Below are 13,244 nucleotides of genomic sequence, written 5' to 3'. Positions count from 1 at the left end.
CCATCCATATGATTATTTTGTAGCAGCCCTACCCTCAACCCGACCCTTTTTCCCCCATCATTTCCTGCTTTTGGTTTGTCGTGGCCAGGCAGAATAGCTGACCAGATTATTTCAAATGTTTGAAAAGCTGTGGATAAATACGCTTTGAACCAGGACCTCTCTTAGGAGGTTATTTATTTATTTGTTTTATTATGCTTTGTTTTTAGACTTTAGGACATGAACTGCTAAAACAGCTATTTTGGGTTTCTGGAGCCACCCCACCCCCCTTTATTTATTTTGAAGAGATCATGAGCTCTATTTTAGATAAATAATGATATTTTTAAGCAAGTTCTAACATTTAGATTATTTTATATTTGAGGTATCCAGTGGTTGTACTTAACTTATATGAAAAATAAAATGTCGTCTACAGAATAAACATACACTTGTAAGCTCTGTAGGATAGCACCATCTATCTATCTTTCTTACCAAATTATTAAAAATGCTACTTCTCTGAAGTCGATTTTTTTTTCAAAAAAATCTTGGTATAACTTAGTCTTCCCCCCCCCCACCCTCCCAGTAAGTACAGGACACCTAAGAAAAAGATCTGGAAAAGGAAAAATACTGGGGTTTTTTTTTCCCTTTTTTTTTTTAAACTTTGAAGGGAAACTTGCCTAGCCCGTAATAGATGGGGAAGGACAGCTTGAGGAGGTTGTTGCATTGCGGCTGTAAAGCTTGAGACTTGTCAGGACGTCAGGGCTTTCATTTCTGTTGCCTGCATCAGAGACCAAATGGAGTCATCCTTTTCCTCTTTACATAATCGTAAAATAATGGCTTAAATACTAAGTGTGTTTTGTATTTCAGGTTATGGTTTTGTCGACTTTGACAGTCCTGCAGCAGCTCAGAAGGCTGTGTCTGCCCTGAAGGCAAGTGGGGTTCAAGCTCAAATGGCAAAGGTGAGTTGAGAGCCTGTACTCACTGCTCTGGTCTCTGGCTTTGGTTCTGAAGCTAGATACATGGCTCTTCCTGTCACCATCCAAGTTCTTCCTTCTATCCCAGAGAGCCACAGTTACCTGTGGACACTTGTCCCGTGCCTTCGCATCCTCAATGGTAGCTATCTTGCCAAAGACTGTTCCTCATAATTTTATATGTGAAGAAGGATTTTATAACTGTATAAACTTTTACATAGCAGATTATGTAACCCCCTAAGTAAATGGAGAAACAGCACCAGATTTTCTCAGGTAAGTGGGTATTTGGTGGGCTGAAGCTCTGTACTGTATTTTTTTAAATAATTTTAAAATGTCAATGCTTAAGGAATTAATACATTTTAGAAACACTTCCGAAGGTAATTGTGTATAGAATGTCATATTCTGAAAGAATAACAAATACAATCACATATGTATTCGTTGTACAAATATACTAGTAGTTTTAATGCAGTGTAAGCTACAGATACTATTTCCTCTGTGTAAAAGTCAGTGATTTTTAGACATTGGTTATTTATGGATTATAAATCTTCTCTTTAGTAGTTCTGCAGTGGCTTTATTCAGGACTTGTTTTGATGAACTCTTAATCACTGAAGTGGTATTTATGCTCCAGTCTTATTACCTAAATGTAAACTTGGGTTATATCCTACCTAGTGCCTAAAGTGCATTTATTAAGATACTCATACAATTATGTACATATTTTTTTTATTTGTGGTTTTTGAATTGCTATAGAATGTATTTTCAAGTTTGAAACTTGGCAGTTTGATATCTTGTATATTCTTTTCAAAAGATCAATAATTTTGGGCTTCCCTGGTGGCGCAGTGGTTGAGAATCCGCCTGCCGATGCAGGGGACACGGGTTCGTGCCCGGGTCCGGGAAGATCCCACATGCCGCGGAGCGACTGGGCCCGTGAGCCATGGCCGCTGGGCCTGCGCGTCCGGAGCCTGTGCTCCGCAGCGGGAGAGGCCACAACAGTGAGAGGCCCGCATACCACAAAAAAAAAAAAAAAAAAAGATCAATAATTTTATATTATCTGGTGTCTTGAAGTAGGGAGGAAAGTAATTTTGTGCTGTCCTCTGCTGCTTCTGAAGAGTAGCATGTGGTCATTCCCTGGGGGGTATTCACATTTCCATAAGGAAAGAAGATTTATGGACGTTAAAGAACCCTGGTTGAGATACGTTACCTCCTAAAACCTTAAAGCTGTTGAAGGACATATATGCAGCGACCAGGATAGAGATTTACCTTGATTAAATGAATCAGCATGAATAAAGATTTCAGGAATTGATGAAAGGGATCACCTTTCTAAAGTAATCCTTGACTTTTAATATTTTTAGACCTTTGGATTGAGTTGGACTTATTTCAGATGTTTTTAAACTCCAGAGGAAGAAGCTAAAATGAACAAACTGTAAATACTAAGCACCATGATTTTTAGATTACTTGTCCATAATATACAGCAGTTTCCTCTGGTATTGTTGAAAGGCGGTGACTATGAGGCTTGAAATATATTTAATTGTGAGTATGCAATACCTATGTTGTATATGATTTACAGAATGTTTAATATGCCTATGTAAACAATGGGTAACCATACATTTTCTAAGCAGGACTTTAAGGCACAGTTGGAAAAGGGCTCTATTTTTCCCTCTGTTCTGTCCATTTCCTCTACTCTGTGAAGCTCCTGTTTCTTCCTCTCATGGATAAAATCTAGGGCAGGTCGCATGACTTTTCTGGCGACTCTCGTTATTTTGAAGAGTTCCTTCGGTTGCTTCTTTCATTTCAGGTCTTTCTGGTTAATTTTTTTCAGTAGAATGCCCCTTAATTGTTTTCATATCCAAATTTCAGGGAACTTAATTGTCTTTCAGTACATTTTCAGTCTTTCTATATGTATTTACACCAATCTCAGTACAATATTTTAAACAAGATGTTTAAGGGGAAAATCTCAGGTTATATTCCAAATACAGTTTGTAAAATGTCAGAATTGTGTAGAGATTTTGAAAACTCTGCCGAGAGTCAGCAGAAAGGGATGTGTGTCTTGGATGCTGCTGGTGCTAAGAGAAATGACAACTTACAAAGCAGTTGTCTGCTAACAACCATATTGATAATTTGGTGATCAAGAAGTGATATTTTAAAAGTTTACATCCCAATATAACCATGTATTACATGTATACAGACACACATACAGATGTGTAACAAATGTATTTAGTTGCATTTTAGGAAATTGGGGGTTGTGATTAATGGTAATACATTATACTTTTCTTCTTACTTGAAATAATATGAAATAGGCTCCTGGTTAACATTTTGATGCTGAATGTCTGATTTTTTTTTTTTTTAAGAACACATTTCCAGTGCTAAGTATGTGGTACCTATAATTGAAATGTCCAATCCTGTTTATTTGACAAAATTTTGAGTGCTGTATAATATTAAAACTTCTCCCTTCCCCAGCTCTGGTCTGCTCTAAGTAGTAAGCTTGTCCTGGGGTGGGAGCATGGTTAGTTTCTTTCCTATTTCCCAAATTTGTGTTTTTCCCACTCTTCCATAGCTAGCTGTGGTTTCTAACCCCTCCAAGGTTGGAGCAATGGCAAAGGATGGGAAAGTTCCTTGACCTGACAATTATGTGATCTGGCGTTGATTTCTCTGGGCAGACAGAGAACTGATGCTTTCCTTAGTAGAATGCTTTGCTCTTTCCCCTGTGTCCTCAAGCTAGAGAAGATGTGTCCTCAGGCTGTTAGCCTCAGCTCCTGAGAATCTAAAGGTCAGCCTTCAGCCCCTTTCTTCTAGGACCTTCTTATCCTTCAAGACAGCCTTCCTGGAAGGCTCTAACACAACCCTGAGCCAACTCTACCTGTGTGGCCCACATTGATCTGTTTGCCAGCTGTCTGTGGGAGACTAGTTACCTCCCAATTGCACTTTTAGGCCCCTTCAACCAGCCTTTGCCTTTTAGGTTCCTCAGGCGTAAGTCAGACATTGATTCATTGTATCCACCAAGGTGGAAAGGTCACAGACCATGCCTCCTGAGGGGTCTGTTGAAGCCCCTCCTGCTGGACTGGCAGTGATGGGGGAAGCAGCCCATGTGGTGGGACTCAGAACACATCAGCGGTTCTCTCCACATGCATGTTCGTTCCAGCCTCTCCAGTGCCTCCCAGGCAGACGAGAGGTGGGTGGTCAGCTGAGCCTCTCAAGCCAGATCTCAGCCACTCCTATGCAGACTTTGTGTAGGTGGTCTGGTTTCTCACTCTGGAACGTGGGCATGCCTAAAACCCATTTTTTGGTGACTTCTGCTGAAACAAAGTTAGAAAGAGGGCTATTTTAGCAGCCTGCTCCAGGTAATACAGAGGCCTTTTTTAGAGCAACCCCATGAGCACTTACCTAGGCATCTTTTCCGTGCCGGTGATATTGAGTAGCATAATATATTAAATATATCCTGTTTGAAGAAGTCTTTACAATGCATTTAGTCAGAACCGGACTGGGCATAGATTGGCACTGTGTGGTGTGTCAACAGAGCACTTTGAATGCCAGCTTTCCCATGGACTGATAATGAGCACTGTTCAAAGACCTCCTTAGGTGGCTTGGACTGTAAATTGGCTAGGAAAAGTGATCCTTTCCTGCATCATCTGTAGGGAGGAAACACTGCATGGGTTCAGAGATGCTGGCAGTGTGCCAACATTCTGCATGTTGTGAATTTCTTCGGGTCTCTGTAGGATGACTGAGTTTCCTGGACCTGATTTCTTTTTTATTATATCATTAAAGTTACAAAAGGTATTTTAAATGCTAGAGGCTCCATTGTTCTGTGCCACGGAACCATGGGTTCGAGTATCGGGAGTTGACTTATCTCCTTTACGCTGTCTGGATAAAGGAGCATCTGGCATGTACCTTTTGTGGAGACAGTTTATAAAAGTTTAGGTCTGACTCCCATGTTTGGGTGATAAGGGACCTGTCACTGTCCACTTTCCTCTAGTGAATTAATCTGGACACTATGAAGTTTTGAAAATTCACATTGCCACATAGTAAAGACTTCCTTTCTTACATAATCAGAAAAAATTAAGGGACATTCCACTAGGCGAGTCTGGGGAGTGGGGGAGAATATAATATTGTTTGACACTTTGACTACCTGAGTTGAAAAAGAACTCCACAAATATTCAAAACTGAATTATAAAGCTACAAGTGGAGAGCATTGGACAACAATGGTTGTTTCTTATTCGTGTTTTAGTTTCAGTGCCTTGCTTGGTACTTGGCCTGTGGTAGATATCAAATGTTTGTTTTGTTGATGATCAAAGAAGCCAATTAAGCAAGAGAAAAACTTCCTAGTTTGGGCAGATATGGAGAGATAAGAATGGGACATTTAAAAATTATATTTATTGAGTATTGAGTACCCTGATGAAATTTACCAAAGGTTTTCCGAAAGGCTCAAGGTTAAACTTAAGCCATTTATGTTAAACTTGGCATTTGTTTCAAATGTGTGCATTTTTCAAAATAAAAGACTCAGAATCTATGAAAAGAAGAAAATAACCTCAGATAACGAGCTAAAAAGATGTAAAACTCAAGTCAACATTAGTGATATCTGTTAAGAGTGACTTCTGTAGGCCTTTCCGCAATAACTCCTAAGACCTGCTGGGGGTCAGCGGATCACCCTGTGTTATTTGCCTAGCGTTTATGCTCGCACTTTTTTCAGTAAATAGGCAGTCAAAGGAGCAGGAATTTAATCGCCCTTCCACACAGAAGTCTACCATGCATCAAGCAGTTTGCATTCACATGCCCATAAGCAGCAATCTGCTGGTTGGTGAACCTACTCAGTACAAGGGAAAACAGATGTCTGGTCTTCCTGCCAGGTCCCTTTCTTGAATTTTAGGAACCATTCCACGTGCATAGGGAGGTTTTTGTTAATTTCTTTCAGATGATGACTGAGTGCTTTACACCATGTGGGACCTCCAAGCCCCACTTTTCTACTCAAATGAACATTAGTAGCCATTTAGCCCTCTCATGGCCAATGTGGGATCCAAGTGTTCTACTTGTTAAAGAAGCTGTTGAACACTTTCCATGCCTAGGGATATAAAGAGGCCTGTTGGCCCCATTTTTATGTCTGACCACGCATAATTTACAGAAAAATTTTTTTCAGACATAGCATTATATGTAATAAAACAGAGTTATGGTTGTCCCTGATTTCAAAGGGGCGAAATTACCCTTATTCAAGAACCACTCTCACGTAGTGCAAGTACTGTATGTTCCGCTTACTAGGAATGCATGGTGATTAGAATGTATGGACGCTTTGGTGATTAGATATTCTTGTGGCCATTGCTGCCAGCTTGGAGTTGCTTCTCTTTTTTTGTTTTTTTTGTTTTTTTTTTTTTTTTTTTACTTGCAACTTTGTTTGCAATGTGTGCAAGATAAGTTGACCATTTGAAAAGAAGAATAAATAATGTTAGCCCTAGAGGTCATTCCAAATGAAGAGAGCTAGTTAGTTGACTGAGTGTTTGCTATTGAAAACAAATGCGTTAAAATCACAGGAAATATCTACCTGTATTTAGTCTATCTTATCTCACTATTTATCATAGAGTGGGTTAGGAGCTCAATTTCCTGATTCTGATTTAGCACTTTTTATTATTTTTTTCTTCATTGGTAAACATTCAAGTTGAATGAACATTTTAAAGAATAACTTTTTTTTTTTTCTTTTGGCTGCATTGGGTCTTCATTGCTGCATGCGGGCTTTCTCTAGTTGCGGCAAGCGGGGGCTACTCTTCATTGCGGTGGCTTCTCTTGTTGTGGAGCACAGGGTCTAGGCACGTGGGCTTCAGTAGTTGTGGCTCGCGGGCTGTAGAACACAGACTCAGTAGTTGTGGCTCACGGGCTTAGTTGCTCCACAGCATGTGGGATCTTCCCGGACCAGGGCTCGAACCTGTGTCCCCGGCATTGGCAGGCAGATTATTAACCACTGTGCCACCAGGGAAGACCCAAGAATAACATTTTTATTAATAGTTTAATAGCAACTAAACCACAGATTTAGAAAGTACTTAGTTACCTACATTGTCAGCCCTTTTGAAAATACTTCACAGATGACAAAGTCTATGAACATTCTTAAATATTCTTAAAAGTTAGTCATTTCAGGGCTTCCCTGGTGGCGCAGTGGTTGAGAATCCGCCTGCCGATGCAGGGGACGCGGGTTCGTGCCCTGGTCCGGGAAGATCCCACATGCCGCGGAGCAACTAAGCCCGTGAGCCATGGCCGCTAGGCCTGCGCGTCCAGAGCCTGTGCTCCGCAACGGGAGAGGCCACAACAGTGAGAGGCCCGCGTACCGCAAAAAGCAAAAAAAACAAAAACAAAAAAAAAAAAAAAAAAACAAACAAAAAAAAAAAGTTAGTCATTTCAGTTTTTATAATTGTAACTCAAAAGGAAAACTCACAATATTTATGATACATGTTTCTTATGTAACATTTTTTATGCCACATCTTTGTCCAAGGCGTGTTTTAATGCTCTTTAATTAGGGAGTTCCCAGCTTTATTCTGACTCTGACTAAGCATGATTCAGAAATCTTTCTAATAAGATAGACTTGATCACATCACTCCCTTGCTTCTGTGCCTCCAGAAGCTCCAGATTTTTTAGGGCGTGGCTTTCTAGCTGCAGCACAGGGACAGGGCTCCTCCTTCCTCCTCCTCCCCCAACAAAGTATAACGCCTGAAATCACAGGATAAACATGGCTTATCTTCCTGCAGTATCAGTATGACTTGAAAGTATTAATTCAGAAATATTGTTTCTATATGAAACAAAAAATAGTTACGGAGTAGATTGTAAGATTTACATGATTTTTTTTTATTTTTATTTTTTTAGATAAAATACAAGCCTTCAAGGAAGTTTTGCAGCTCTGGCAAGGCTACTTTATCCTTTTCCCACACACTCTTCAGGATACGTAGTCATTCTCTTTTGTGCTAGCATTGCTTAAGTGGAAAAGTTTAAGCAGTGATAACTGACAAAAAAGTCATGCTCCTTGGATGGCTCTTCACAATCTGGTTTTCAGCCTCATGCCTTATACTTGTTTCTCAAGTCTCAAGTCAATGTCATGCCCTCTGTAAAGTGTTCCCTAATAAAGACAAGCTCCCCTATCTGCCCTCCCATTGTGATTTGTATACATCTCTATTACAGCATTCATTATATGTGTTTTTATCTCCCCAACTCAACTATAAATGGCTAGAAGACAGGCCTGGAGTCATAATTATTGTATAAGAGGGTCTGGGATGTACAGGATGCACTATAAATGTCATTGGGCTGTATTAGGCTACAGGACCCCTCAGTGTGCCCACCTTCAGAGAGAAAGAACCCCATCTGTGTTCACCAACTAAGGACCAGACTTCACAGGAACAAATACAGTCTTGTGCACTCCAGGAAAGCTTCGGGGACTTGGGAGGTTAGAGCCAACATGAGATAGTTAATTGAGGAGCTGTGGATTCATTGGGTGAAGTCAGGAAAGGTAGTGAATGAAGTGGAAATAAGGAATTAAGATTTTAGCTTGTAGTCCACCCGAGAAGAATTTGAAAAATTTAATACCAAAGACCATTTTGTTTTTCCCTTTATTTTGAAGCATTTTATCTATTACTGTCATGCATTTATTAAATCTCTTTACAATTTTTATACATTAAAGATATACTTGGGCTTCCCTGGTGGAGCAGTGGTTGAGAGTCCACCTGCCGATGCAGGGGACGTGGGTTCGTGCCCCGGTCCGGGAAGATCCCACATGCCACGGAGCGGCTGGGCCCGTGAGCCATGGCTGCTGAGCCTGCGCGTCCGGAGCCTGTGCTCCGCAATGGGAGAGGCCACAGCAGTGAGAGACCCGCGTACCAAAAAAAAAGATATGCTTTCTGTAATTTTCAGTGGGAGGTTTTGCCCGGCATAAAGTAATCAGTGGTACCACACTGACTTTATCTACTTTCAGACAGAAGCAAAGGTAGTTGCCATTTTTGTTTAGTCTGTCAAGGGTTAATGAAGTTAAGTTTCTGGCTTGCTATTGGGCACTTGAAATTTTTTAATTTTTTTCTTGTACACAACCGCACTGTCACACCCCTGAGAGTCTGGGCCACCCAGTTTGGGAGCTTTTGCTCCATACCTTTGGGACTGGCCTGGTAACAGTCTGCCTTCTGTCAGAACCAGGAAGTCATAGGGACAGTACTTTCTGCCCATAGTTTCTCAGTCTTTGGTAACTTTATTTCTTGGGACTACCAGGATATTTGCCATTCCCTAGGATACCAGTGTTTTAAATCTTAAAGGTCAGTTACTTTTACTTGCAGATTATCTGAAAGGCAAGGTTTTATTTCAGGTTTAATTAATGCCAGGATACATTTGAAAGTAGAGACTTTGTACAAATATGCGTATGTTTCACATATATTTTTTAAGTACTGTGCATTTGGGGAATTTAAATATAATGAGTGTGCTGTTCTGTTGCCTAAGGCTAAGACATCAATTAATGACTTTGCTAATAGTGCTTGTTAAAGAAAAATCATAAACTTGCATAGTTCAATATGTAAAGATACAATTGGTAGTAAGATCAAAGGAAAGCCTGTTTTAAAGTTAAGATCATCCTAATCTCACAATTGCCGAGATGAGTTTTTACTTGGTCAGAAAATATTCCGGATACCATATAAGCTTATTTCCTGATGATTTAACACCAGACTCAATAAATATACATAGCAGTTACTGGTTCTCAGAAAATGCAGTTGCTATCTTTTGTTTCAGCTGATTTTACCTCAGCAGTGGAAAGGTGGGTGGGAAATGATTCTAATTGCTGCTTCTCGAACTTTCATATGCATTCGTACTGCCTGGAGATCTTATTAAAATGCAGTTTCTGATTCTGTAGGTCTGGGATGGGGCCTGGAATTCTACATTTCTAGTAAGCTTGCAGGTAGCTCCATCACTGCTGGCCCCTGGATCACTCTTAAAGTAGCAAAGATTTAGCAAAACTCCCTTCCCCCATCTACACTTGAGTTCAGCTTTATCCAGATTCTAAAATTTGTTCCGCCTTGAGTCTGTCATTTTGTATGACTTTGTGGGGTTTTGTTTTTGTTAATTTAGGAGTTCTCTGTTTCCCATTGGTGATCACAACTCAGAGGCAGTAAGGACTCTGCTGTAGAGCAAAAGAAGGGAATTTGGGCAAAATCCCACTGGACTTTAGTTGACTTCATCCAGAATCCGTCGTGTGTTTCTGGATTGAATTATTAGCAGTAACAGCCATTTGTGCAATAGTGTGCCCTATATGGGCTACTAAAAATAGTAGTGGAGGAGAGGTTAGTTATTTTGTAGAACACTGCAAACAGTTGAGAGTTGTGCTTCCGTGAGGGCATCCTCTCCAACTCAGCGACGCCTGCCAGCACTTCTGCTTCCAAACCTGCCAAGAATGGTTTGGTGGGATTGTGTCTGACCTACACAGATTGTCCAAGCTTCAGACACTGTTTTCAAGTGTTCATGGTGACTTGGGTGTTCTGTTCCCATGATCTCACTCGCTAGTACTCTCACTTGCTAGTACTTTCAAAGGACCTGAGCTAAGAGAGTGGCCAAGTAAAAGTGTGTTAACATACATATCTCACCTTCTGCTGGAAATTAATAGACAGTTCTCTGTTTGGTTTTAGCAACAGGAACAAGATCCTACCAACTTGTATATTTCTAATTTGCCACTGTCCATGGATGAGCAAGAACTTGAAAATATGCTGAAACCATTTGGACAGGTTATTTCTACAAGGATACTACGTGATTCCAGTGGGACAAGTCGTGGTGTTGGCTTTGCTAGGTAAGCACGCTGCCCTGTCTTCTTGTCAACAACAGTAGCTCTGCTATGTTTCCTGGAAAATGAAAATTGAGCAAGAAGAGAGAATTTAAGCCAGGGTTATAGGAGCCAGTTGTACCGTGAACTTAAATTATGCATAAAAAATAGTTTGCTTTTTTCCAAATCTTTTGGAAGCTCATTAGGATTCTTGAACCTGGGGACACTAAATATTTGGTGACTTAGGGCAAGGAAATACCACATGAGTAGTAGTTCTGCAACTAATGTTTCCTTAATAATTTGACTAATTAGATCAAGATGCCTAAACTTATTAAAAACTACAATCTCAGGCTCCTCAATTTCATAAATAAATTGGTATTTTTGTTTCATTAGATGGAACTTTGGTTCATCATCAATAAGGTCAGTGAATTAGATTTTTAAGTGAAATATTTCAAACACTCAGAAAAGTACAACAGACACCTGTCTAACCACCAAGTGTTACACAAATTGTAACATTTTACAGTTTTTGCCTAGATTTTTTTTTAAGAAGTAAAATGTTGCACATATCTAAAGTACCCTCACTCCTTCCATCTTATTTTTATCCCTTCCTCCCCAGAAAGGATACTTCCCGTTTAATGGTTAATTTGCTTCCTTTAAAAACCTTAAACAAAAGAAGCTTTGGTTTTTGACATAGTTGCAATCTGAAAGCCTGCATACAAAAACTGATTTTACATCATTTAGCAACCTATTAATACTGTGCAGTAACCGATAATGTCTACGTGTCTTGAAGTATTGACTTTGATTTTGGAGGGGAAATTGCTGACGTTTTTACTTTCCTATACATTATCCTATTTGATGACAATCGCATCTACCACAGGCCTGTGAGATCAACAAAGCAAGCACTTTTCACTCCTTCGCATATAGGAAAATTGAGTTAAAGAGAGGTCTTTTCCATTGTCACAGGGCTGCCAAGCAATGAAGCAAGGTCTAGTACTTGGTTCTTCTGGCTTTCAGTCCATTACTCTTTCTGTTAGGCCAGATGATTTTATAATAAAACTAAGATATTCTACAGGTGGAAAGTCACCAAGGCCAGCATCCCCAGTGTGCATTTCATGGGTTAAAAGGACCCAGGTGAAACAGTGAAAGGCCCAGCACCATCTGAAAACCGTCCCTCTGTGGGTGTTCTTCTAAAAGCAGATCAAGGACTTTCATTTCTGTATCCAAAGATAGAACCCAATTAAATTCTGTTGCTTTTAAAAACTATTAAAAACCACCCATTAAAACCAATGTGCAGCTCTTCTGGGTAGTCCAGGAGTGTAGTGCATTTTGAGCAGATTATTCAGTGTTTTTTCCATTAAAGAAAAATAAATCAAAATGATTTAATTCCCCTGAAAGGTTTCTCAGGTGTTCGTAGCCACCTGCAGATGTAGAATAAGTTGTTAGGCTCGATCCTTTAATTCCTCCTCTAAAGCCAAGATGACAAAGAAGGTACATAATTGACTTCACTAATTTAATTTCAAACTTCAAGCTAATGAGGAAAAACCTATAAGACACATCCTCTGATTAACGCCAGTTCTTATCATGACTTTTGAGTCTGTCATTTTTTTGAATATGTAAAAGGAAATACCATCTTTAAAATGACCAATATCCCAGCAGCACTAAATACACTAGTATTTTTAACTGGTATTTTTATTTTTAGTTCACTATCATGACTAACAAAGCTATTGTGTATTGATTATCAGTTTTTCTACAAGTGGGAAAAATTATACATTTCCTATGCTTGATATTAAACACTCCTTGTATAATTTATTTATTTTATGATTCTGAATGTACTGTGTGGTTATCAAGTTTTTATTTTACTATGGAAGCACACAAACAACAGTTAAATAAAAGATAGAATAAACCCACTTTTTCCTATCATTGACATTTTTGTTAGTTTTCATTTGTATCCAATAAACCTATAGGATTGTATTCATGTCTACAGAATGAAATGAAAACTAAGATATCTCTGATTATTTACGTGTTTTATTTTTATGTATAAATAGGATGGAATCAACAGAAAAGTGTGAAGCTGTTATTGGTCATTTTAATGGAAAATTCATTAAGACACCACCCGGAGTTTCTGGTATGTTGTTTGTCTAAAATTGTATCAGCAGTCTTTTGTTTTAGGATGTGGTGACTCATATCAAGAACAAAAAACTCCTCATTTAGCTCTTTAAAATTTATTTCTTTGGGCTTCCCTGGTGGCACAGTGGTTGAGAGTCCTCCTGCCAATGAAGGGGACACGGGTTCGTGCCCTGGTCCAGGAAGATCCCACATGCCGCGGAGCGGCTGGGCCCATGAGTCATGGCCGCTGAGCCTGCGCGTCTGGAGCCTGTGCTCCGCAACGGGGGAGGCCACAACAGCGAGAGGCCCGCGTACTGCAAAAAAAATATATATTTATTTCTTTGGATCTACAAATAAGACTTCACACTTCACTTCTCCCAACTATTTAAATATGAATGGAAGCATAGAGAAACAAACTTATGGTTACGGGGTGGGAGGGGCCATAA

The 13,244-nt window shown here is 39.7% G+C and overlaps 1 protein-coding gene across 10 annotated transcripts in view; it reads left to right on the top strand.

Annotated features, from left to right (window-relative positions):
- Positions 1–13,244, top strand: part of RBMS1 (RNA binding motif single stranded interacting protein 1) — a 212,885-nt gene that overhangs the window by 174,196 nt on the left and 25,445 nt on the right. For all 10 annotated transcript variants that reach the window (XM_059053805.2, XM_059053808.2, XM_067026163.1 and 7 more), the window contains exons 4-6: positions 841–932; positions 10,562–10,719; positions 12,738–12,817. In XM_059053805.2, coding sequence (XP_058909788.1) covers positions 841–932; positions 10,562–10,719; positions 12,738–12,817 — 330 coding nt within the window. The remainder of the gene's footprint in view (positions 1–840; positions 933–10,561; positions 10,720–12,737; positions 12,818–13,244) is intronic.

The sequence above is a fragment of the Kogia breviceps genome, chromosome 2, assembly GCF_026419965.1.
Source record: "Kogia breviceps isolate mKogBre1 chromosome 2, mKogBre1 haplotype 1, whole genome shotgun sequence".
Lineage (NCBI taxonomy): Eukaryota > Metazoa > Chordata > Mammalia > Artiodactyla > Physeteridae > Kogia > Kogia breviceps.
The sequence above is the reverse complement of the archived record's forward strand: the minus strand, read 5'-3'. Positions and strand labels throughout refer to the sequence as shown.